The sequence below is a fragment of the Bos taurus genome, chromosome 13 (assembly GCF_002263795.3).
Source record: "Bos taurus isolate L1 Dominette 01449 registration number 42190680 breed Hereford chromosome 13, ARS-UCD2.0, whole genome shotgun sequence".
NCBI classification, from domain to species: Eukaryota; Metazoa; Chordata; class Mammalia; order Artiodactyla; family Bovidae; genus Bos; species Bos taurus.
The window spans coordinates 73,421,927-73,449,124 of record NC_037340.1 but is presented as its reverse complement, the minus strand read 5'-3'; the positions used below and the strand labels follow the sequence as shown (position 1 = coordinate 73,449,124).

General features: G+C 41.9%; 1 protein-coding gene across 3 annotated transcripts in view; it reads right to left on the bottom strand.

Moving 5' to 3' along the window:
* Positions 1 to 27,198, bottom strand: part of STK4 (serine/threonine kinase 4) — a 90,419-nt gene that overhangs the window by 12,721 nt on the left and 50,500 nt on the right. The window contains exon 11 of one of the 3 annotated variants that reach the window (XM_059892574.1): positions 6,901 to 7,125. Within the exon in view, the coding sequence (XP_059748557.1) occupies positions 6,967 to 7,125 (159 nt within the window). The 3' untranslated portion in view covers positions 6,901 to 6,966. 3 annotated transcript variants of the gene reach the window in all.

Here is a 27,198-nt window from a genome sequence, read left to right as displayed (position 1 = left end):
CTGGGTTCCAGCAATTACTAGTAAGACACCAGGCTTTTCAGAAGCTTTGCAAATGTGGAATCAATAAATAAGTTTGAGTATAATGTAAGAGTGTTAAATAAGGTTATGTCACTTACTCCAGACTGATCAATGCAGGCCGAAATCAAAACGAACAGCTCATCCACTCTCATGATTGCAGTAAAGTTACAAGAGAAAATGGACAGAAAAATCCACGCTGGTCTTGACTGCTAATGACTGCTCTTTTAAGAAAAATTCTACTTTCAGAGTATATTGAGACATATACATTACCATATGTAAAAGAGATAACCAATGCGAGTTTGATGCATGATGTAGGGCACCCAAAGCAGATGCTCTGTGACAACCTGGTGGGATAGGGTGGGGAGGGAGGTGGGAGGGGGTCACAGGATAGAGGGGACACATGTACACCCGTGGCCGATTCATACCCATGCATGGCAGAAACCATTACAATATTGTACAGTAATCATCCTCCAATTAAAATAAATACATTTTAAAAAAGAGTGGCTCTAAATTGACTTATAGGTTGCACACTGAAGGAAGCCAAACTACAAAAGGAAAACTTTCAGGAAGTTAGCAAACACATAGCCTTCTAGAGTAGTGAAACGTTATAAAATAATTGTCGATGCCTAAAGGAGGAAGAGTATAGGAGCAGAGCTGAATACGACGCCCCTGACATTTGAAAGCACTAAAGGGAGACATCAACAGTATCATCATTCTTGTGAGGATATTAATCTTTCAGAGGATACGAAAACCTAAAGCACCAACTGCACCAAGTAGCTGCTGTTTTAATGCAGCTGAATAATTCAGGAAGGGGGCAGCCAGTCACACACAAGTCCCTATCGGTTGTACCTTTGGACACTTTTTGGGGCTGGAAATTTCCAAGGTAACAAAAAGTCCAGGCTCTTTTTCTCTCTTATCTTGCCAAATAAAAGAAGCTCAAAGAATCCTAAAGCAAACTCTGAAGACTGAAATATAAATAAACCTCACTTTATTTCATAAAGGTAGTCTCCAAAGGTATCTTCAGAGATAAATAAGACCCAATCTAAATACACTACAATAACAATGTTTACAGAAAACTGGTAAAGAAGGAAAGTAAAAGCTCTCTAAGTAAGCTACTTTGCAGGCCTGAGTTTTTTCAGCGTGGGCTTTCTCAAAGTGGGAAAACTTGTAAGTGAACAGCACTCAATTTCTGGAAACCTCCATGAGCCTTACTGCTGGGTGCTCCCCTATAATGGAGGATCAGAGATTTATAACCCAAATACCCATAAGGAAAGAAAGAAAGTGAAGTCGCTCAGTCATGTCTGACTATTTGCAACCCCATGGACTGTAGCCTGCCAGGGTCCTCCGTTCATGGAATTTTCCAGGCAAGAGCACTGGAGTAGGTTGCCATTTCCTTCTCTAGGGGATCTTCCAGACCCAGGGATCAAACCCGGGTCTCCCACATTGCAGGCAGATGCTTTACCATCTGAGCCACCAGGGAAGCCCACCCACAAGGAAACACTCTCTCAATATCCTTTAATAAAAGGACTCTGCAACTAAAGCAGTTAAGTTCTATCTGCAAGGCATGTCAGCATCTTTCTGCAATGGCCATCAAGTTTTAGGACCTAAATTCCTTGCAAAATTCTTGTCAAAAAGAAAAAAATTAGGTCTAGATAGATAGGGATGTGTCTGTCTGTGTGTGTGTAAAATACTTTTTTATTCTGCCAAACCACAAAACTGCTAAACAGGGATTTTTACCATTTTCTTTTCTTTTTCTGATTTAAGACTTTTTTTTTCAAAGTCATCTTTTTTTAGAAAACTTAAATCAGAAAAATAAAAGTATTAATATGTATGTGTCCTAGATGCTTTGAGACAGTCCTTTATTCTTTTCTGCCAACGTTTAATCATTATGGATACTCAAATGTGATTTAATTCATGCCACAGTAATACTTTTCAAATGTGTATAAATTCAGAAACCAGAAAGCACTCTTTGTAAAGACCATGTGTCCTAGTTTCTTGGTTCAGAAATAGTGATCACCATATTCTTAGCAGTAAGCTCATCCAAGCTCAGAGTTAAAAACCACTTAACTCCTCTGGTGTAAAACTGTTCTTTAACATTTGTGTCCTAAATATTTTCTATAATGAGCAAGCAGCGTAAAGAAAGAAACTATCTCCAACCTGGGATCTGGCATAAAATTTGGAATCATTAATGACAGGGAGCGGGGAGAATGATGCTAATACCATGATGTACACGTTAATATGCTTCCCTTGTGGCTCAGCTGGTAAAGAAACTGTCTGCAATGCAGGAGACCTGGGTACGATCCCTGGGTTGGGAAGATCCCCGGAGACGGGAAAGGCTACCCACTCCAGTATTCTGGCCTGGAGAATTCCATGGACTGTATAGTCCATGGGGTCGCAAAGAGTCAGACACAACTGAGCGACTTTCACTCACTATATAATATATTCTAAATTGGCACGGGAACGTCTATTTCATGATTCAGATGATGTTGATACGTGTCTGTAACGGAGTCTTTGTACGTCCTCATTTTCTTAAACTTTTTTCCCCTGGTGAAATATCTGACTGTTAATAGCACAAGTACATGGTTAGTACTGCTTTTGACTTGATAGTATTTCTTTGAAAAAGAACAAGGAGAGTGTATCAGTTACCAATTTACTGCCTCTCAGCTCCGAAAGCAGCCTTCTCTGCCATAAACAAACGCTCTTAAAGCGCTTCTCCTTGCAAGCATGTGTGATGTTAAGCTTTCTCAGAAGAGTCTGGAGGGACAGTGCAAGCAGGAGGTGGCTCCCCTGAATGCCGAGCACTGGGGCAGCCGTGTGGACAGGAGGTCAGTTAGTGGAGTGTGGCCCACTGACAGCCCAGGACCTGGTTCCTGTGTTACCTTGCATCCTCAGCGTGGCCATAATCTTTTGGCAGTCTTGTCGACGTGGATACCAGCACCTCCACTGGCTCTGAAGGTCTTGTGGTCCCACTGGTACCCAGACCCGGAGTGCACATCCACGGCACTGGCTGCCGCTTGCTTGCTCCTTGCCTGCACTCCGGAGGGCCATCTACGGTTTCCCCAGAGCTCGTGCGCCAGCTTGGGTCTAGCTAAACCAGCAAACTCCTCTGCTATGCCACGGGCTGAACCCTGCCTTCTCTACTGAGGTCTGAACCCCTGGTAGTTTGTCCTTCCTTGATGACACTCCCTCAGCCCTAGTGAACCACAGAGAGTTTTCTCACACCTTGCAGTTCCTCACTTATCATAGGTAGTAACTCTTTGTATTTTTTCTTAATTTTTTTTGGAGTATAGTTGATTTATTAATACAGTGCTGTGTTAGTTTCAGGTGTATGGCAAAGTGAATCAGTTATACATATATACATATATATGTACACACACACACACATATATATACAGCCACTCTCTTTTAGATTCTTTTCCCACATAGGTCGTTACAGCGTATTGAGTCAAGTTCCCTGTGCTGTACAGTAGGTCCTTACTAGTTATCTATTTTATACACAGTAGTGTCTATGTGTCAATCCCAGTCTCCCAACTTACCTCTCCCCTCTCGGTCCCCTGGTAACCATAAGTGTGTTTTCTACATCTGTAAGTCTATTTCTGTTTTGTAGATAAGTTCATTTGTACTGTTTTTAGATGAGTCACTCCTGGTATTAAACCTCCCCTGTTAAACCTACTATGTGGCTCTTGTCTCCTGACGGGACCCAGGCTACTACCGGGAGGGCGCCACTGACGACAACATGAGCACGTGCCTGCCCACAAACGGAAAAATGTCCACAATGCCAAACCCCAAAGGAAAATTTCCATGTGAAAAATGCCCAGACAATTTCAAATCCAGAAGAGCCTAATGTGTTTATTTACAGCCCAAATGTGGAACTAAAATACTCACTTGCTCCCACTGAAAACTGTACTAATGATGAACAGAAAAACAATCTGTGGTTTAGCCAGACAACTGAAAGCTACTCAGTGGCCCAAAGGAGTGACTCCAGGTACGTACAACCACATGGATGAATCGCAAAAAGGAATGCTCAGCCAAAGAACCCAACACAGACTATGCACTGAGTGACTCCATCCAGATAGCATCATAGAAAAGATAAAACTATCAGGACAAAAGACAGGGCATGAGGCAAACTCTTGGAGGCGATGGAAGTGTTCTATGTCCTGATTATGGCTGTGTTTACACCACTGTATACAGCTGTCACAATTCTGCAAACTGCACACTAATAAGCCAGTTTTATGGTACAGCCTCCATAAACCTGATCTTATAAAGCAAAAAAACTAAATACATATAAAGAATTGTGGGGGACTTCCTTGGCAGTCCAGTGGTTAAGACTCTGCATTTCCAATGCAGAGAGCATGGGTTCAATCGCTGGTTGGGGAACTAAGATCTCACATGCTACACAGAGTGGCCAAAAAAAAAAAAAATTTTTTTTTTAATTAAAGAAAAAAAAAAACAACTGTGGAAGGTAGTTCATATAATACTTAAAGGGAATTTTATACCTTACATAGATAGATTACAGAGATGATTTAAAATTATTACATTTAATTATCCAGTTAGAGAATAAAAAGCCCAGGAAAAAAACACAGAAAGTAGATTCGGGTAATATAAAATTATGAATTCAAAAGCTAAAGCTCAATGACAAGGATCTCCCAAACCAAAAGCTGATTCTTCCAAATGACTAAAAGAAAAAAACAAACAAACAAAAAAAAAACACAGAAAACTGCTGACAAGTTTAATCAAGAAAAAAGAGGAAACAAAACTACTGGGAATGAAAAGCAAGCTGGACTACGGATTCTATAAATTTTTAAATCTAAACCTTTATGTCAAAAAATTTTAAAAGTTATACGAAACCAAGATTTCCAGGTGGGGAAAAAAAAGTACCATAGATTTACCTGGAATCAAACCAAAAAGACCATGGACTAAGAAATTTGGACTGCAAGGATACAGAATGAACTGAATTCCAGTTCTCCCAACAAGGCAGATTCCTCCTATGGAAGAAGGGAAATCTCCAGGGGCCAGAATCATTGTTATATTAATAAAACTAATCCTATCTTCTTATAATACTAACAGTGCAGTTTCTGGTAAATCAAGAAAATATAAAGGACAATAGAATGGAAGGATAAACCGAAGCCCCCACCACCCCACCCGCCCCGGTTGCCTTGGTGAGAGGGTAGGATATAAGGAAACTGGTATATAATGATTATAGTAATAATTACAATTATATAAGCCAGTATTTTTAAAACATTATTCTTAGCTGGTCACTGTATCAAGCACTTTTTGTGTATTATCTCATTTGATTGTCACTAAGTCTTATAGCTGTGGCTGTTCACCCGATTGTATAGATAATCTGAGGCATGCAGAATGACATATTTTGTCTGAGGTTACAGTCAGCAGGGAACAGAGACCCAGACTGACTGGCTTTCTCCATCCGTAAAATGGAAAATCCAGATAATCCCAACTAACCTCTTGGAAAGGTTTTGTGAGGAATAACCAAAATAAACACGTGGGTAGAAGTCACCTGAGGACAAATTTTGGCTGAAATAAAAAAACACAGTATCTTCAGGCAGACCTTTTAAAGCAACAGTATGTATATTTCCCCACTATGGAATCCTCTCTTCTCAGAAATGATCAGAGGTGGTCAAGAAGGGACTTCCCTGGTGGTCCAGCGGTTAAGACTCCATGCTCCCAATGCAGGGGGCATGGGTTCAATCACTGGTCAGAGAACCAGTTCCCACATGCGGCAACTAAGACCCAGCACAGCCAAATAAATAAAAGTTAAAAAATCAAGGAAAAGACAACCCACAGAATAGAGAAAAAAAATTTTTTCTTTAAAAAGCAGGCAAGAAAATGCCAGATGATGTCTCCTGTTAGAGACACAGTAGGACTGGAACACACATCCTTTAAGGTCCCTTTCCATTCTGAAAGCCCAGCACTCTGCTGGCCGACACGGGGCCAGAAGAGCTTATGGAGGGAGACACGGCTTCTAGGAATTCAAGACATAGGCCATTTGTTGCCTGCACAGTCAGTGAAGCCCAGTCGACATGACCTCAAGACAGCCCTTCCTAGAGCCTGACGTTGTCAATACACTGTTCACGGGTCTTAGGATCTGTTTCTGCTCTTCTGTTCTAAGCCATCTATATCTAAATTATTTCTTACTCCTGTTCTCACTGCCACTACCCAAATTCATGGAACCCATGGTCTGGACTCTGCTCTTTGGCTCACCATGTGGCTGAGATAAAAAAAAAAAAACCATCCTATGTTGTAATAGCTGAGAATAACTGGCCATGAAGACTGAACTTAAAAGAAAGAAGTGCCAAGCAGACAGGGCTCAGGCCATCTCAGAACCAAAGGCAATGAGACGCAGTGTTAAGCTCACACAGGTTGATACCATTCTTTTTTTCCCCTTAAATTGGAGTATAGTTGCTTTAGAAGGTTGTGTTAGTTTCTTCTATACAGCAAAGCGAATCAGCTACACACACACACACACACACACACACACACACACACACGTGTGTACAGCCACTCAGTCAGTCATGTCCGACTCTGTGCGACCCCATGGATAGCCCACCAGGTTCCTCTGTCCGTGGGATTTTCCAGGCAAGAATACTGGAGTGGGCTGTCATCTACTCCAGGGGCTCTTCCCAACCCAGGGATTGAACCTGCATCTCTTGTGTCATATATATATCTCTCCTCTTTTTTGCATTTCCTTCCCATTTAGGTCATCACAGAGCACGGAATTCCCTGTGCTACACAGTAGGTTCTCACCAGTTATCTACTTTATACATAGTAGTGTATATATGTCAACCCCAATCTCCCAGTTCATCCCACCACCCTCCATCCCCCCACCCCAGGCTGAGAGCATTCTAAGCAGCCCTCTGGGGTCACAAGCCACAGCGCTGAAGCCTTGCTCTTGGAGCCATGTCAATAACCAAGTTAAAAACCAAGCTTCCCTCAGCTGCACGATTCCCCAGCAGAACAAGGCCGCTGTGACTCAAGACAAAGACGACATTCATCTGCCATGTGGTTTCTCAAAGCATATCTAAACAGCAGGTTGCCCGGGCAATTTTGGATACATATTTCTTTTTCCGACTGCTGTTCTTGGCTGGTTTTCTGACAGTAAAAAGTACAAGATCTCATTATATTCCCGCGTACAAATGAATTCAGCCTTAACATACTTTAAGCCCAGCTTTACAGGAAAAATAAGAAATCTGAAACAAAAATAGTATACCTTGTCAGGAACAATTTAGGACAGTCTTCTCACCAGGAGCTGCTCGGCGTGGTTACCCCAGTAAAGACCATTAACCAAAGACCATTAACCAAAGACCAGGTGTTTATCCTGGCTGGCTCTGCGCACTCACGAGGCACTGCAGGGTAGGAGGCCAGAGTACTAATCACGGTCTCCATTCACCTTTCTTTCAGCACAGGATTATGAAAGAAGGTCATCAAAGGAAGGTTAACAAGCACACAAGCATGGGAGTTAGTCCAGGACAGAGAGATGGTGGCAAGAGATGGTGCTACAGAGAGAGTACATCTGAGGTTTAAAATTCATTCACACACTCCCCAGACAAAACACCACCAACAAAAGCAAACAGGAAGCCTCCATTCCTAAACCTCTCACTGACAAGAGACAAAGCCTGGCTTAATAAGTTCGAATGATCTCAAAGCAACCTGTGTGCGTGCGAAGTTGCTTCAGTCTTGTCTCTGTGTGACCTCATGGACTGTACCCCGCCAGGCTCCTCTGTCCATGAGGCATGGGGTTCTCCAGGAGGAATACTGGGGTGGGTAGCCATTCCCTTCTTCAGGGAACCTTCCCGACCCAGGGACTGAACCTGGGTCTCTTATGTCTCCTGCACTGGCAGTTGGGTTCTTTATCTCTAGTGCCACCTGGGAAGCTCCTCAAAGCAACCTAACTTCAACCAAAAAAGCTCCCAATACTGAACATCAAATGAAAGGAGAATGGGGAAGTTAATCAAAATAGCATGTGGGGAAATTCCCTGGCGTTCAGTGGCTAAGACTCCATGCTCCCAATGCAGGGGGCCTGGGTTCAAATCCTGGTCAGGGAACTAGACCTCACATGCTGTAACTGAGTTCTCACATTCTGTAACGTAGATCGATGATCCCAGGTGCTACAACTAAGACCCAGCACAGCCAAATAACTAAATAAATATTTTAAAAAATAAATAAATCACAAGATGTGATGAACTATTATATAATCATCAGAATGATAATTTTATAGATGTTTCTAATAATATGAAAAAATGTCTGACATGTTAAGTGGAAAAAAAATCAAGATGCCATACTATATACACAAAATGATTTCAGCTGTGTACAATATGTAAGTAAAAGAAATCAGAAACGAATACATTAAAATGTGAACTGGGATTATTGTTGGGAGTGGTGGAACCGTGGAAGAAATTTTCTTCTCTAAGCTTTTCAACTTCCAAACATTATACAATGGGCATGTATTCTTTTTACATCTTAAAGGCAAGAAAACAGCACAGCAACATCCAGAACAGCAAACCAGCACTAAAAAAGAGGACAAGAAACAGCATTTATTAAGGGCTTAGTACAGGCCAGGCAACTGTCCTTAGGGCTTCACATGCATTAGCACATTTGCTTTTACAACAACCCTATGACATGAGTGTAACTTCTATCCATATCTGATAAGGAAACTGAAGGTTAGCCAGGTGGCATAACAGATGGATAAGACAGGACATGAAGCTGTACGGCATGGCTGGTGGTTTTAACCAAAGACTTAAACTACCTCTCAAACATAACAGCAGAATCTGCCCTTCTGCCTGCAAGCTGGACCTAGAAACAAGCATCGATGATAAAAATCTTCTTGACACTATCATAATGGAGGAGAATGACTACAAGAGAGGAATCTGCCCAGATGCTAAGATACTTGGGTTTGAGTTTTCACATTGGAACAACTAAAAGCACTTTCTAATTAAAGTTTTAAAGAGAACCGATGTGAAAGAATGAATCATCACTGTAGGTGCAAATATACCAGCACAACAAGTTCAACCCACAGCTGAATTCTACAAGAGAAAGCTGGGAATCACTGTCAAAAGAAAGACCTCAGGTAGCTAGTCATCAAACTAATAAATGAATAAGCAAATAAAAGCATTTTAAGTCGGTGCTAGTGGTAGAGACTGGCTAGTTGGCGCTAGTGTTGTGACTGTGTGGATCACAACAAACTGGAAAATTCTTCAAGGGATGGGAATACCAGACCACCTTATCTGCCTCCTGAGAAATCTGTATGCAGGTCAAGAAGCAACAGTTAGAATTGGACATGGAACTACGACTGGTTCCAAATAGGAAAAGGAGTACGTCAAGGCTGTATATTGTCACCCTGCTTATTTAACTTATATGCAGAGTACATCATGAGAAACGCTGGGCTGGAAGAAGCACAAGCTGGAATCAAGATTGCCGGGAGAAATATCAATAACCTCAGATATGCAGATGACACCACCCTTATGGCAGAAAGAGAAGAGGATATGAAGAGCCTCTTGATGAAAGTGAAAGAGGAGAGTGAAAAAGCTGGCTTAAAACTCAACATTCAGAAAACTAAGATCATGGCATCCAGTCCCATCACCTCGTGGCAAATAGATGGGGAAACAATGGAAACAGTGACAGATTTTATTTTCTTGGGCTCCAAAATCACTGCAGATGGTGACTGTGGCCATGAAATTAAAAGATGCTTGCTCCTTGGAAGAAAGGCTATGACAAATGTAGACAGCATATTAAAAAGCAGAGACATTACTTGGCTGACAAAGTTCCGTCTAGTCAAAGCTATGGTTTTTCCAGTAGTCATGTATGGATGTCAGAGTTGGACTAGAAAGAAAGCTGAGCACCAAAAAATTGATGCTTCTCAACTGTGGTATTGGAGAAGACTCCTGAGAGCCCCTTGCACCACAGGGAGATCCAACCAGTCCATCCTAAAGGAAATCAGTCCTGAATATTCATTGGAAGGACTGCTGTTGAAGCTGAAGCTCCAATACTTTGGCCCCTGATGCAAAGAACTGACTCATTGGAAAAGGTCCTGATGCTGGGAAAGACTGAAGGCAGGAAGGAGAAGAAGGGGACGACAGAGGATGAGATGGTTGGATGGCATCACCGACTTGATGGACATGAGATTGAGCAAGCTCCGGGAGTTGGTGATGAACAGGGAGGCCTGTCGTGCTGCAGTCCATGAGGCTGCCAAGAGTTCACTGAGAGACTGAACTGATAGTGGTAGAGAACCCACCTGCCAATGCAGGAGACGTAAGAGATGTGGGTTCAAACCCTGGGTCAGGAAGATCCTCTGGAGGAGGGCATGGCAACCCACTCCAGTATTCTTACCTGGAGAATCTCATGGACAGAGAAGCCTGGAAGGCTACAGTCTGTGGGGTTGCAAAGAGTTGGACACGACTGAAGCGTCTTAGCACACTTAAGTTATAATTACTAAGGTTTGGACAAAGAGGACCTGAATTTGCCCTCCAAATACGAAGTACTCAGCAACAAGGAGCACTGACTCTTAAAGACTAGAGAATAGAAAGAAACTTAGGAGAAAAAGAAAAAAGCATTGTACTTGATGCCAAATTATATAACCTGCAACCAGCCTAAGAGGATCCCGACTCTTTTTTCAGTCCAGCACTGAAGGCCTTTTGGTCAGGAATAATCAATTTTGCTTGGCAAAAAAGGCATCAAGACATAGAAGTGCTTTGGATCAAATTCTGTAGAATCAGCCTCTTTGAGATGCATTAAAGTTAATGCCAAAACCAATATGGTGTTCTGTTCACAGCTCCTTTCTAGAGGCTTTAAAAGCAGAAAAATATTTAAACTCAAAGTCTGAAGTGGAAACTTGCTATCTGTAAAAACGAAGCCACTTTAATAGCTATGAGACACCATTGAGATTTGCTAATTCCAAATTCACCATGTATAATTAAAATATTGGTTGTTAGGGAAATTGGCTAGCTGTTTAGAAAAATATGAAACTGGATTGCAACCTTAGTCTTCATATCAAGACACATCCTGACAAGATAAATATTGAAAAAGAAAAACATAAACATTCTAAAACAAAGTAAGGGTTAATACTTCTATAATGCTGGGATATGAAAAACTTCCAAACGTGGCATTAAATTCCAGAAACCACAAAGGAAAAGCTGCTAAATGAAAATACATAGAATTAAAAATACCTGAACAGACACCTTACATAAAGATTTTTTAAATTAGGAAAATATCTTTATTTAAAAATTTATAAGCTCACTTGATATATGAAGAACTCTTTGGAATCAATAGGAAAATACAAACTCCACTGACAAATAACACAAAGTGACAATTCAGACACCAAAACCATGGGGGAATGTACCCATCTGTATCACAATCTCAAATGTATAAGCTTTGATGCTCAAGTGTTCTACTTGTAAGAACTACTTCTAAGGACATACATATCGTGCAAAGAGGTTCAGTAAAGCATGCTTAATTTCAAAAAGCTGGAAGCTACCTTGAGGTCCATGATTTAGGGATTACTTAAATCAGAGGTCACAAACGCAGCTGTTTTGAGAAGCCAGCACAGCCAAGGAAAATTATCTCAATGGGCCATTTTTAACACAAGGAAGCAGGAAGTGGTAAGATCCGGGATGAACTGGAGAGTGCAGGCTCTTTTCAGTAATCCAAATGGTAAAATCGTGTGTTCGTGGCCACACTGGCTCTCCCTTCCCCAGTCTCCACGGCCCTCAGGGCTGGATATGTGATCCACGGCACGTGCGACAGCCTGGTCTCTCTGAGACACACCCAGGAGGATGCCCTGACTGTGAATGTGGGGTGCTCCTCTACCCCATCACGCTGGAGAGGCTACAAAAGAGTTCACTGATGCAACATCACTGGCTCCCAGAAGCTGATAAAACCTTGAAGGTCATAGTCTACACTAGTCTAGTCTGACTAGACTAGTGCAGACTGACCATAGTCTCCTTGAGGCTATGGTCAGTTCCGCCTTGTTGAACAGTCCCAGGTACAGAAGGAAGACAGCGGGAGGGGAAGGCAGGGATAGGGGGAAGGCCAGTAGTCAGGGAATAAGGCTTTCTTGTGGGATTTTCATTTTTCATAAGAACAAAACTGAAACAGGAGGAGAGGTCGTGCAAATGAAAAAAAGGCGAAGTCCTCTGAATCACATACCTTCTATGGACGTGTCCCTAAAACTGCACACACTGATTAAATACCAGGAAATTAGGCACGATTTCTGAAAATTCTCACACAGAGTGCTGAGTTCACAGCACCACTGTTACGTGTTCCTTAGGCAATAAACTTCTGGGCAGCTGTTGTCCCCATTAACCAAGCTGGCATGGGGAAGGGCTGCCACGGATAATATGACATGATGTGCGGTATTTTTCTCACAAGATCTTAATTCATCCCAGGAACCAGTTTAACTAAACTCATCCCAGAATGGTTGTAGATTATCATTTCAGTCTGGGCAGCATGTCAGATGTAGAAAATGTCCACCTGAATGTGGAATGGAACAATTCTTCCCAGAGAAAATAACTTGCCGCTCGGTCCTGCCCCATCTGGGGTAAGAACCCTTGGGAGAGGACGGCCAATTCCTTGATTTTACTGCATTTTAAATACCACTTCCTTCAGTTCAGTTCAGTCGCTCAGTCATGTCCGACTATTTGAGACCCCATGAATCACAGCACGCCAGGCCTCCCTGTCCATCACCAACTCCTGGAGTTCACTCAGACTCACGTCCATCAAGTCAGTGATGCCATCCAGCCATCTCATCCTCTGTCATCCCCTTCTCCTCCTGCCCCCAATCCCTCCCAGCATCAGAGTCTTTTCCAATGAGTCAACTCTTCGCATGAGGTGGCCAAAGTACTGGAGTTTCAGCTTTAGCATCATTCCTTCCAAAGAACACCCAGGACTGGTCTCCTTTAGAAATGACTGGTTGGATCTCCTTGCAGTCCAAGGGACTCTCAAGAGTCTTCTCCAACACCACAGTTCAAAAGCATCAATTCTTCGGTGCTCAGCTTTCTTCACAGTCCAACTCTCACATCCATACATGACTACTGGAAAAACCATAGCCTTGACTAGACGGACCTCTGTTGGCAAAGTAATGTCTCTGCTTTTGAATGTGCTCTCTAGGTTGGTCATAACTTTCCTTGATCTGCTAAATTCCCAAAGAGGCACATCAGATGGGGATGAGCGGCTGTCGCACATTAGGGAACGGTGTGGGGAGGGTGTGCCTTTAAAAGCCAACAGGAGTGATTCTTGTGGCGACGGAACTGTTCTTTCATCCCCAATGGATGCTCGTCTCACGTCTGGATGGATGAATCTAGATATCCTCGTTGTGAAACTGTGCTATGATTTTTCAAGATGTTACCGTTGGGGAAACTGGTAGAGAGAGCAGTGGTCCCCAGCCTTTTTGGCAGCAGGGACTTATTTCGTGGAAGACAAGTTTTTCATGGACCAGGAGGGGTGGGGTATGGTTTTGGGATGATTCAGGCACACTACATTTATTGTGCACTTTATTTCTATTTTTATTATATCAACCCCACCTCAGATTATCAAACATGAGATCTCAGTGGTTGGGGAGTCCTGGTATAGAGGACACAGTATCTCTCTGTATTATTCCACGCAACTGTATGTGAATCTACAGTTATCTCAAAATAAAAATCTATATTCCTTTTTAAAAAGGGACATCGAAACCTGAAGGCTACAAAATCCTAGAATAGTCTTTACTACGATTGTGCTAAGTAAAGAGCAAAGCGAAGTGATGGGTGGGTCTGTAAAATTGATCTGAGTTTGCTCTTCCTCCAGCAGCTGCCCACCTTCTGCTCTGATGTGTGCAATCTGAACTCAGCTACAGGGGCCGGGGCACTTGGCAGGTGACAGATTCCAGAAACGGCTCTGGGTTTCTTTATCTCATTCATTCTTTCTCACACTCACTCACACACATACACATTCACATGAGCTATTTTATATGAACAACCATACCCATCCAGATTAAAACTGTCCTGAAAAAGAACAGCAATGTGAGAACTTTCTAGGTCCTACAGCTTCCAGGGAGGCATAGAAAGGAAGTGATCTCATCAGAGAAGACACACAAGGTCTGTAGGAATTGGTTAAGTTTGATATTCAAACCCCATGCACAACAAAGTCTCAACAGAATTAAGCTCATTTCAGGTGTTAAGTGGGGCTTCCCTGATAGCTCAGTTGGTAAAGAATCCGCCTGCAATGCAGGAGACCCCAGTTCAATTCCTGGGTCGGGAAGATCCCCTGGAGAAGGGATAGGCTACCTACTCCAGTGTTCTTGGGCTTCCCTTGTGGCTCAGCTGGTAAAGAATCTGCCTGCAATGTGGGAGACCTGGGTTCGATCCCTGGGTTGGGATGATCCCCTAGAGAAAGGAAAGGCTACCCACTCCAGTATTCTGGCCTAGAGAATTCCATGGACAGTCTGTGGGGTCACAAATAGTTGGACACGACCGAGCAACTTTCACACAGATGTTGAATAAATACTTCAAGGCAAACCCCATTTAACTAGGAGGGAGAAACTACAGCAGCAAGGCCCTGGACAGAGCTGTGAGGTGAGTTTGGGGCTTGGCTCCTGCCTCTCTTGTTTGGGGCAACACACCTCATCGTGGTCTTTAACTCTTTCCCTCTGATAGTTCATCTCTCCCACCAACATCTTACAAATCAATATAAAATTTACCTAATGCCTACTATGTATGAAGCACTTTTTTAAACAGTTTAAAAGCCTTTTCTAATTTAATCTTCCCAATAACCCTGAGGTAAATATGATTAGTGATTCGAGGTTAAGGGACTTGCCCAGAGCTACAGATCTCATCAACAGTGAAGCCAGGATTGAATCCAGGGGTGTCTGGCTTTCGGTCAGTATGTTATCCTGCCTCCTGGTTTCATGTTGGTCTCCCGGGTGTCCAGAGCACCTCCCCGCATTGTAAAAAGACAGGAGGGACAAAAGCCTGACATATACTGAGCATCTTTTATGTGCCTTACACAGGCTGTCTCTTTCTGGCTCAAATAACCCCTTTGACAGGTATGCGTTATCTCCGTTTTAAAGATTAGCAAACAAAGCCTGAGAGAATTTGAGGGCTCTTGAAGACTTTTTCATCTCACTTTTACATAGCAGATGAAGAAACAAGAGCCCCAGAAAAATTAGGTGGCTTGCTGAAGGACACAAAGCTGGTTACTGTCACAGCCAAGGTCTGGCTGCCAACCCTCCGCTCTCTTTCACCGCATCTAACTTCTCACTCTGAAAGGAACCAACATTATTAATAATAGAGCAGGAATGTGAGGCACTTTGCTAGATGCTCTACATGCTCTCTCCAACTCTGAGGGAGGGGTTTCCCAACACCGCTGTTCCAATCAATGCTTTCTACTAACATGGACCACAGAAGGGGACCTCAACTTAAATGTCACACACCAGTTTACAAGGTAGTTAACACGATCCTCTACACACAGACGAATGGATATGACAGGAAGAAAATACGGAAAGACTTGGAAAATTTGTCACAGAAGGCACAAAGGGTCTCAACAATGTAATCAAACGATGCTTTCTGAGTACCTGTGCGCCCTGATGCTTTGCCAAGGGCTGGGCCCCACCGAGAAAGACAATTCAGCCCCCAAATCAATGACACTCACCCCCGGCGCATGTATGATGCTTCCTGCTACAGAAGCGTGTTATTCTGAAAAAAGCAATGGTCTTGAGATCAGAAAATCTAAACTGAGAGCCGAACGTCACCATCCATGAATCAGGGGCCCTAGGCGGCGGGAGGGGGAGAGGGAGGTGGGAGCACGTGAGTGAGAGTGTCTGGGCCTCTCTGTCAGTGAGGGGGAAGAGCTGGCATCTTCTGGGCCAAGATGCTGTGAGAGGCAAATGGACCAAGACGCCTGAGGGACCTGACGTGGGATAAACACCCAGTAACTGCTATTATCAGTTCTTCTCAAATTCTACACTTGAAGAGAGCACATGTCCCTGACAGTGAAACTGAAAAGGAGACAAACGGGGAGACGGGGAGGTATGAGCCCGAGGGCGCCAAGCTCAGGTGTGCAAGATGAGCATGCCTTATAGGTCCACTACCACGCCGCCACGGTGCCCACGGCAAACGACCCTGTACCGTGTATCCCTGAAAACCTGCCACGACGGAAGTTCCTCTGTCAAGTGTTCTTATGAAAAACGCAAAAATTACATAATAAAGGAAATACAGAAGGTGGGAGGGAAAAGAAGACAGGATGATGAACAGCCAGTATGATTACTGGAGTGGGAGGCACAAACTGTTGGGTGTTAAGACAGGCTACTAGGAGGTATTACACAACCTGGGGAATACAGCCAACATTTTCCAGTAACTGTAAATGGAGTGGAACCTTTAACAATTGTATTAAAATTTTTTTAATTAATAAAAAGTTAGTAAAAATATTCAGCATCTACCACTAAGGTCAGAAGAGTAAATTTACAGAAAAGCAAACACTGAAGAGATAACAGGGTTATGAGGGAGGAAAAATTTGGGAATAAGTTCTTGAATGAGACGGAAAGGCACCAGAAGGCATATCAACTGTTTGCTGTAGCCATTAAGACGCCTCTACAATTGATACCTTTGTTTTCACAGAGGTTACATTTCGTCAAAACTCAATAACAATGTCTTTTTATAGTCAGCATGCCAGTTCCTGAACAATAGCACAATTACTTTAACACTCACGGTTAACAAAGTAAATAATAAAGAACACCATGAGAAGGTAACTATCACACTGTTCTGACAAGGGGGATTAGTTACGTAAATAAGGAAATGCAAAGCTTGTCAATCTGCAGGCACTCTGAATAAGCATGAAAGAAATTCAAGTCAATAATAAATACTCTTCTAATATTATAAAATTCCCAGTAAGATGTGATAAATCTGAAACCATTCTTCCTGGTCACTAGAAGCCCCATCACGTACTATTTTGAAAGAGGATTCTTTCACCTGCTTTGTAAACTTAAGTAAGTACGTAGTATGTCATTGGGTAAAGAAGCCTCCTGCCAACACAGGAGACTCAGGTTCAGTTCCGGGGTTGGGAAGATCCCCTGGTGGAGAAAATGGCACCCCACTCCAGTATTCTTGCCTGGAAAATTCTAAGGACAAAGGAGCCTGGTGGGTTACAGTCCATGGGGTCACAAAGAGTCAGACATGACTGAGCATGCATGCATGCATGTCACTGGAGCTCACAATTAGCTTGTTTTGTTTTTCCTCTAAGAAAATACCCAAGAGTAAAAAGAGGCAGGAAGCAACCTGGGAGTTTTGGTTCGAGACTTGATTTTGGCATTAAGTAGGAAAGCTGTCTTTTAGCATCTGGATTTCAGACATTCAAACTATAAAAGGGATAAAAAAAACTCGTCTTGCCCCCTCAGAGGTACCCTGTAATAATCGCCAAGTTAAAGAGGAAAATATGAATGCACGTTTAACTGTATTAAATGTTGTATTAACAAAAGTGATGATAATATTACCATCATGAGCAATAGATGCATTCCAGAAGTCTGGACTTAACTGCCCCTTTGGCCTTCTCTCCAGATTATCTGTTCTTATTCAAAGACCTAGTTTTTTTTTAACAAAGATAAACAGTAAAATAATAATAAAGTAAACACTAACAGTAATACACAATGATCCAAAAGCAAACATAAACAACCTCACAATCCTCTAATAGAATTCGATCACTGTTCTAAAAATAAACGTGATTCAAAAAACCCCAACCGACAGTCATGTGATCCTTCCTCTAACCCTGAAGGAAAAGCAGGACAGGTGGAATTACACTTAATTTTTACAGACTGCAAACCTGAAACACAAGCCTGAAAGACACAAGTCACCCATCCTAGCTCCCAGCTAAAGCCAGGGCCATTCAACCCTCTTCTGACATACTTTGCTATTCATTCTCCTGGTCTAGGAGAGCTACAAGGCACCCCTATTTTCAAGGAAACTCACTTCACATATGTCCAACTTCCAGGCTGATGAAGTAATAGTATCAGTAATTTGACACAGCTGGCAACCTCTCTGTAGCATAAGGAAATTCTTCCACCAGGAAGCTGTGCACACAAGCAGAGAGACGGTGACATCTACTGGTGAAAGTGTGCACTGCCGTGGAAGCTGAGGGCTTCAAGATTTGAAAAAGATCAGTAATGTTAACAGGGGTGGGTACAAAGGGGTTAAAGGGGTGGGTACAAAGCAAAAAACATATGGAACAGAGAAGAAGGGGAAAGCCAGCAAGCACTGGGATGTTCTAAAAATGTGACTCATGACCACTTTGGGCAATCACTTTTGGTAAAAATTTTGACTCCTTTCTTTTAGACCAGTTTTAAATCAGTCTCTTTGGGAGCAAATTTTCTTTGGGAATGTATCTCTGGTTTAATAATGAAAGTGAAAGTGAAGTCACTCAGTCGTGTCCGACTCTTTGCAGCCCCATGGACACCAGGCTCCTCCGTCCATGGGATTTTCTAGGCAAGAGTACTGGAGTGGGTTGCCATTTCCTTCTCCTTAACAATGAAAGCCAATGATAAATCACTGGGGAAAGGTGTTTAGGTCATTGAAATTTACTCCATGGATGATGTTTCAAGAAAGGAGGGGAGAGAGGAAGGAAAGAGAAGGAAATTAACATTTATGAAATGCCTATCGTGTTGAAGGCACTTTTATATAAGCATTACCATGCTTAATTCTCACTTCCACATGAAAGTTATCCGATAGGTAACAGTATTGTCTCCGTTTTACAGTGAGGAAACTGAGGCACAGAGAGAAGAAACTAGCCCCAAATTCCTCAATAAATGGTAAAGTCAGGATTAGAAACCTAAAGGTCTGACCGTATGATCTAAACACCCCAGGCACGCAAACCACCTCAACGAAAATCAACACCTACTACCCACAGGCATAATATATTTCCTTAGAAACAGACACCATTTCACATTTAAATGCATGTGAAATCTAACACTTTTCCTGTCCAAAAACTTGGATGTCGAGAGCAATCGATAACACACAATGAGTTGTGTCTTTACAATACAATAAATTACCATTGATTAGCCTTCTCCTCACTGAATCATCTTCTCAATGCTGTCAATACTTCCTTATACTGTCAGCTCAAAATGTCAATAACATTAGCATCGAACTCCAATGGTGAGATGAAGACAGGAAAAGACACGCTTTCTACTCAGAATTATTGGTGCTTGGAAAGAACATGTCATCAAAGACAAGATGCTCAATTCTGGTGTATTTCGCTTGAGTGATGAAAAAGCACCGGGATTTTTAAGTAAATGTGGTCACATCTGGGGAGGGAAATGATCTAAGTACTACATCTCAGGAACTGAGAAAAGTCCTGCACTGTCTTCCTTCTTTCAAAGGCACTAGGCTACAAGAGCAAATACTACTTTCAGAATTCTAACAGAGTGTCTTTGGATGGGGGTGAGAAAATTGGCATAAACCTGTTCCCTGTCTTTCTCAACATTTCATCTCCCAGGAATATAGATTACTGACCTGCTGAGAGTCCATGTGAGAAAAAAACGGGAGGGGAAGTGGAGAAGAAAGACTGAAGAGAGGATCTGACAGCTCAAAGGAAGAAGCGTGAAAAAAGACAGGTCTAGGTACACAAGACCACAACTCAATGTCATGGCCACGGATTCAGCAGGAAAAAAAAAATTACACTTACCACAACTGAAAATGGAAAGCTCTACTTTCTAGATTAATAACTAATTCCCATTTTAAAGTATCTGGAAGCTTCTGATTGAGGACAAGTAAATGATACTAAACTTATAGTTGTTTTTCTTCTCTGACTTCAGACTTAGCAACATTAAAGTAAGTTGGTCATTAAAGTAAATGACCAAATCTGGCTTCAGGTGTAATGAGATTCAAATTAAAGAAATTTCAGGTTCTGATTACAGCAAGTGGGAATCCCAGACCTCCAGGAATTCCTTCAGTTCTTAATACCAACCTGGCAACATTCTGGAGCATCGAACAATGTTTGCTGGGACACTGATTACGCATGCTCCTGTGACACAGGTGTTATGACTAAATTAGAATTTCATTAGTTTATATCACCAGCCCCGGATTGTGGCAGAGAGATATCGCCGAATCAATCTATTCATTGTTAATAAAAGACAACATAACTACAAAAAAGAAAAAAAAAAGTTACAGAGATTTAAAGTATGTAACTTGCTTCTCAAAACTGAAAGGCTACAGCTATTAAATACCTTAAAAAACAAAGGTAGCAATTATAAAAAGTTTCAGTCTCTGTTTATGAACAGGTTTACAAAGCGATCAACTTGAAAACCACTACAAACAACCTAAACGTCTATCACCAGAGGACTAGCTGGGTAAACTATGGTGCCTCTTCATGATATAATGCTAAAACATCAGGAAAATGAAATCAGGACTATCCCTATATACTGCTGTGGAGTGATTCCTAGGACATAGAGTTTAGTGACAACAGAAAGATACAACAGTGTGTATCTTTACCTAAGAATGGGATATCTTATGTGTATCTACTTAACCAAGAATGGGATATCTTAATGTGTATCTACTCATCTAAGAATGGAAGTACAAATATCCATGTATTTGTATACCGTTGGCCCTCAGGGGATCACCCATGGTTGGCTGAATCCATGAATGCAGAACTCACAGATATAGAGTGTGGACTAAAGGACATCGTCACCCTCGGATTTTGCCATCAGCAGCTCGGGACCAATCCCCCACCAGTGCTGAGAGATGAGGGTGTGTGTGTGAGTGAGTGAGAGAGATGAGTGTGTATACGTGTGTGTGTGTGTGTGAGATGAGTGTGAGAGTGTGTGTGTGTGAGAGAGAGAAATGAGTGTGTGTGTGTGAGTGTGTATAACTGAAATGAAACAACTGAAAAAGGAGGAAATAAAGTAGAGAGGATAGGGACAGAAGCCAAATCTGAGTAATTCTGTTTTGTAGTTTGGAACCAATTAGTTTATGTAATTATAAAGTGAAAGAATAAAAAACAATCTAAAAACAGACAGCAAATGAGAAAATAGCATGAGATGACTGGGGAAAACTGAACACCGGCAGGGTATTTCATAGCTTTAAAGAATTATTGTTCTTAATTTTTAAACATGTGATGATGGTATTATGGTTATGTTTTCTTTAAGGGATCTTTTATAGATTCATATGGAAATATTTAAAAATGAAATATGCCTGGAATTTGCTTCAGAATAACCATGCACTAGGGGTGATGAATAATAGAAGAGGAGGATTAGAGGAAAGAAGAAGAGCCGTGAGGTGATGGTTGTTACAGCCGAGTGACAGGAGCTTCATTGGAGCCTGTCTTACCAATGCAAGCAGGAATATTTGAGGATATGCATTTTTAAAACTCATCTTGAAACAAATGGACAATAAATCCAAAGATAGAAAGTTTTAGGAGTGTTTCTTTTATTTCCATAAAATGGCAGATAAAGTTTTAAGTTGTAGATACTTGGGCTCCCAGAAAACATTAAGAAGCATCCTTAGCAGTATTAATTTAAACATGACTAAATGAAATATTTCTGCCACCATATCAATCATGAAGTTAAATTATAAATAAGACAGCAATAATTCTCACCACTCACCAAATGTCTAATTTCTAAAGCGTATAGCCAAAAGCAAAAAGTGCCATCCAATAAAAAATGAGTAACTGACTACGTCCTGACAGTTCAGGAAAGCTTAGTAAAAGCCCAAAGCAATCTCTACTTAACAATCTGTTTTGAAGGCCTGATCCAGGAAAGAACGCTTAAGATAGTCTCATAAAATCAGAGGTTTTTGTCACCCTCCAGGGAAAAAAGTCAGGGCTAAAATGTATCCTTCACTACCACAGAAAGCCATCCAAATGGTTTATAACTCTGCACAGAATCCAGTCAATCTTGCTCAGGTTCTGCTGATCAAATTAATTTTGAATTAGCAGTCTGGTGGTTTTGTATCCTGCTGGACCCATTATCAGACAACGCCAGAGGGCTGTTAGCTCTTTGTGCTGCACTGGATTCTATTTTTAATTTCTCTGATACATCAAGGAGAAAAATCTAACAGGCTGCTAAGTATTTCCAGAAAAACAAAAAGGGGGCACAATGGGCACTAATTTACTGAAGGGCACACCACTGCCCCCCTGCCCCCTTCCTCACACACCCACACCCACGTTCCAAACACCACGACTTCTGACTTCTGTCCATTCCACATCCCTTCTGCCTCCATACACACACACTTCCCTCCCTCTCCAAGTGTCTCAGCCTGCAGGGCCCTCTCCCTCCTCCAGCTGCAGAATTCTTATTCATCTTTCAAAATACACTTCAAATGAGATTTCTTGATGCTGTCCTTGGGTTCTTTTTCCTGAGGTTCTTGCTCCCTCTTCTGGGCTCCTACAGCATTTTTTTTACAAGTACTGTATGAACAGAGTCCCTTGGACTGCAAGGAGATCCAACCAGTCCATCCTAAAGGAAATCAGTCCTGGGTGTTCATTGGAAGGACTGATGTTGAAGTTGAAACTCCAATATTTTGGCCACCTGATGCAAAGAGCTGACTCATTTGAAAAGACCCTGATGTTGGGAAAGATTGAAGACAGGAGGAGAAGAGGACAACAGAGGATGAGACGGTTGGATGGCATCACCGACTCAATGGACAGGAGTTTGGATAAACTCCAGGAACTGGTGATGGACAGGGAGGCCTGATGTGCTGCGGTTCATGGGGTCACAGAGTCGGACACTGAGCAACTGAACTGAACTGAACTATGAACAGAACTTACCAGAAGAGCCTAGAGAGAGGCCAAAACAAGGTTAAGAGGATAGGCTCTGGAGCTGAATTCTTGCTTGGCCACTTATAATCTGTACAACTTTCATCAATGACTTACTCCCTTTAAGCCTCAGTGTCTCATCCATAAAATGGCAATAATATTGCCTACCACCTGGAATGGTTATGAGAACTGAGCTAATGTTTATAAAGGACCTTAGACCCATGCCTGGCACACAGTAAGTTCTCAAGGAATGTAAGCTATTATTGGCACAAGATATTGAAATTATTTGATTACCTTTTTATGCTACACTATGTGCTTTCTCAGGGTAATGACTATATTTGTTGAATTAATTCAATTAATTAATGGCATTAAAGAATTATTACTGTTATTAATTTTTAAGGGTTAAGAATCAATTAATTCAGAGACTATCTCTGAGGTTAATTGAAAAGTCCGTACTAACTATAAGCTAGGCAATTGCTAGGTGTTAGGAATATGAAGATGAGTAAAATTCCCAGCCACCAAGGATCTTACAGTCTTGGCTACTCACATATAGAGGACTCAGTGTACACAGACTGAATGAGTATGTGGGGTCCAGTTACTATCAACTCTTTTTTAAAAGAGTAAGTCATAAGAAATCTGGAAACACTATTTGAATAAATAGGAAACATACTCTTAGACCTTATATACCAAGAGCTGATAATCAGCAATCTTTGCAAAGTTACTAAGATTGAAAAGTACCATGGTTCATCCTAGGTCTGCGGAAGCTCCAGATAACTCCATTTAGACTAAAACCAGGAAGACCTCAGTAGAATTTTAAAAAGACATACCTCACTCTATTTTTTTTAATTTAAGCAAGTAATATGTTAATATGGCAATACATTCTCACTGTAGAAACAGTTAAAACTGACGTTCTTCTCCTCAAATGTAGTGACTCTCACCAAGTAGTTTCATATCCTTTTTTACCTACACAGTTGCATGTGTGCATAACAGAAATATGTAGCACCGTTTGTGGTTTTCAAAAAATTTATGCAAATAATATCACACTGTTTGCATTATTCTGCATTTTATTATTACACACAAAAATTCCTATATAGACACAGGTGTCTTTCTCAGCTCCGTCCTCTGCAAGGCCTTCTCTTACACTATGTCTTACTGTGCTCCTTTAAAATAATAATAGCCACTACTATCTGAACTGGTAGATTATCTGACTTGATGTCTGTTTCCCTCACCACAGTCAAGTCCAGGAGCGCCCAGGGCTGGCCTGTCTTGTTCACCCCCCTTGGTACTGAGCCTCCTTAGATGAAAATACTACACTGTGTTTTTGGAAGGTCCATGAGCCAAACCGGGTTTAAGTTGACAGCTTTTTGTGGCTTTTATGATGGCAAATGGAAGGGTTTGAATTCTCATCAAAGCAACATTCATTTCCAAAAATGCATGTGTTTATAGATTATAAAATATAAATTTTAGAGAATATTGCATTTAAAAGTACATTTTATTTATACTTTAATCACTATTATGTCTCAAAAATTAAAGGAAATCTTTGTTGCTTTTTCAGCATGGCAAACAAGTCAATTCAATTTTTAAAATGCAACAAGAATTCAATGCAGATGAAAATAAGTTTTTTTGTCAGTATCAAATTCTGCCACTTTTGACTGATTAAATTACTTCCCATTTGCCATGTCTGGGCAAAAAAAATTCATTTCAAAATAGCAACTGCCTTCACAGGAAGAAAGAGAATATCTTCTTTATAACTAAATACTGCCTGCTGGGAAATCAGAAAATCTCTGAAAGACCATTAAGGGGAACATGGCAGCTTGTCTGACACATACCCCTCTCTCTAACCTTAGTGAGGTTACTCAGAACGCTTTCTTCACTCAATGGATTGGCTCTTTCTTTGCCAGATATCATTTAATATTTCCTTTTCTAAAATATTTATTTATTTGGCTGCACCGGGTCTTAGTTGCGACATGTGAACTCTTCATTGCAGCACATGTGATATAGTTCCCTGACCAGGGATCGAACCCGGCCTCCTGCACTGCAAGTACAGAGTCTTAGCCAGTGGACCACTAGGGAAGTCCCTGCCAGATGTCACTTTCACACACACATTTCTCTGATTTTAGGTACTGCTTTGGTTCCTCCGGTAAGAGTACAGGAGACTCAAAAGGGGAGTATAAAGGAAATTTAAAAATCATGCAACGTTGTTAAAATATGGATTCATCCTGATTTCTGAATTTTTATAGCACCTAGTAGGAAAGAAGGGCTTCCCTTGTGGCTCAGCTGGTAAAGAATCCACCTGCAATGAGCGAGACCTGGGTTCGATCCCTGGGTTGGGAAGATCCCCTGGAGAAGGGAAAGGCTACCCACTCCAGTATTCTGGCCTGGAGAATTCCACGGACTGTATAGTCCGTGGGGTCACAAAGAGTTGGACATGACTGAGTGATTTTCGGTAGGGAAGAAAGAAGAAATTTATATGAATTTAGCAGGTTAGGATCATGCATAAGGTAGGTTAAAACACAGATTAACGGGCGCTGTCCCCAGAGCCTCTGAGTGTGTCTGGGGTGGGGTCTGAGAAGCTGCATTTCCAACAAGTTTCCAGGTGATGCTGATGCTGCTTGTCTGGGAATTGCACTTTGAGAAACATTATTTTAAACTACTGGGCTTCCCTGGTGGCTCAGATGGTAAAGGATCTGCCTCATGCAAGAGACCTGGGTTTGATCCCTGGGTTGTGAAGATCCCCTGGAGAAGGGAATGGCAACCCATGCCAGTATTCTTGCCTGGAGAATTCCATGGACAGAGGACTATTATTTTAAGTACCTGATTACTTAGACTATTATTTTAAGTACTTGATTTGGGATTCAGGCCATACAGCAAGAGTACTGAGGCATTAAGAATAGTTTTCATCTGATCTTTGGAACGTTTTGGTGTAGTAGCTTATGTATGGAAGAAAAAGTGGTAGTCACTCAGTTGTGTCTGACTCTCTGTGACCCCATGGACCGTAGCCCGCCAGGCTCCTCTGTCCGTGGAATTCTTCAGGCAAGAATACTGAAGTGGGGAGCCATTCCCTTCTCCAGGGATCTTTCCAACCCAGGGATCGAACCCGAGTCTCCTGCACTGCACCACAGTGAGAAGCCCACTAGCCACAACTAGAGAAAGCCTGCATGCAGCAACAAAGACTCAGTGCAGCCAAAAATGCAAAAAAACCCTTTTTTAAAAAATGTAGGTCTGGGGGTTTTCCTGGTAGCTCAGTGGTAAAGAGTCCCCCTGCAAGTTTAGGAGACATAGGTCCGATCCCTGATCTGGGAAGATCCCACAAGCCTCAAAGCAAATAAGCCCGTGCATCACAACTGTTGAGTCTGTGCTCTAGAGCCCGGGAGCCTCAACTACTGAAGTCCAGGAGCCCTAGAGCCCATGCTTGGCAACAGAAGCCACGGCAATGCCTGCGCACCGCAGCTAGAGAGTAGCCCCTGCTTGCCACAACTAGAGAAAAGCCTGCACAGCAAGGAAGTCCCAGCACAACCAAAAAATTAATAAAAAAAAAATTTTTTTTAATGTAAGTCTTTTATGGTCAGCTCTTCCAAATTTTCAAAATAAGCTGGAGTTCCAACATTTTATGTAGAAGCTCTCAATTTTCAAACATAGGCAACTAATTTAAAATGTTTAAACACTGCATAGGGCACACAAAAAGGTATGTGAGCTGGATGATGCCAGGTAATAACTTCTGGTAGGTCTCAGAACCTTCCTCCTGCACCAGCTGGGAAGAATACACCCTGGGCAACATTCTAATCTAGTCACTGTGCTCATAGGCACGCTCGCCCCAGTGGTTATCTGCTTCCGCAGTGAAGAGCTCTCTTTCTCTAAAGACCTACTAAAGCCCCTGTGCGTAAGTAGCTTGCCTGTCCAAATAAATTCTCTGCCAGTGATCTGAGTTTGGGAAAATGATAGCAGAGAGAAATGAGTTCTTCAAACACAGGAACTGCTGATCCCAAATTAATGATTAAAGTGACCAGAATCTCAGGATCACTAACTAGACCTGGGGACTACAGATCTGAGGATTCTCAAGCATCACATCAAAACGGTGATGTGATTTGGCACCTGGAAATTGTTTCACTCACTGAGAAAATCAGTCCTTTCAAAGATGTCCAAGACAACTACAGAGGCAAGATGGAATCACAAACCTGATGATTCAAGACTCATGGGTCTACTCTAATTAATGACAGCAGCCTGGAACACTGTCTTAAGAAGGATTCTGAAGCTGAATCCTGACACAGTGGAAAACCATGAATGCCAAAGACCTAGAAGAGAGAAATGGCAGCAGACAGACCTCTTTTGTTTGTTTAACAGGTACACTTGTGTTCACCAAATCTAGCTTTCCTATAGTGTATCAATATAGCAACCAATATAATATTTTCAAAACGTAAGTAGGATCAAGTCACATTTTGCCAGTAGCTTTCCATTTTACTCAGA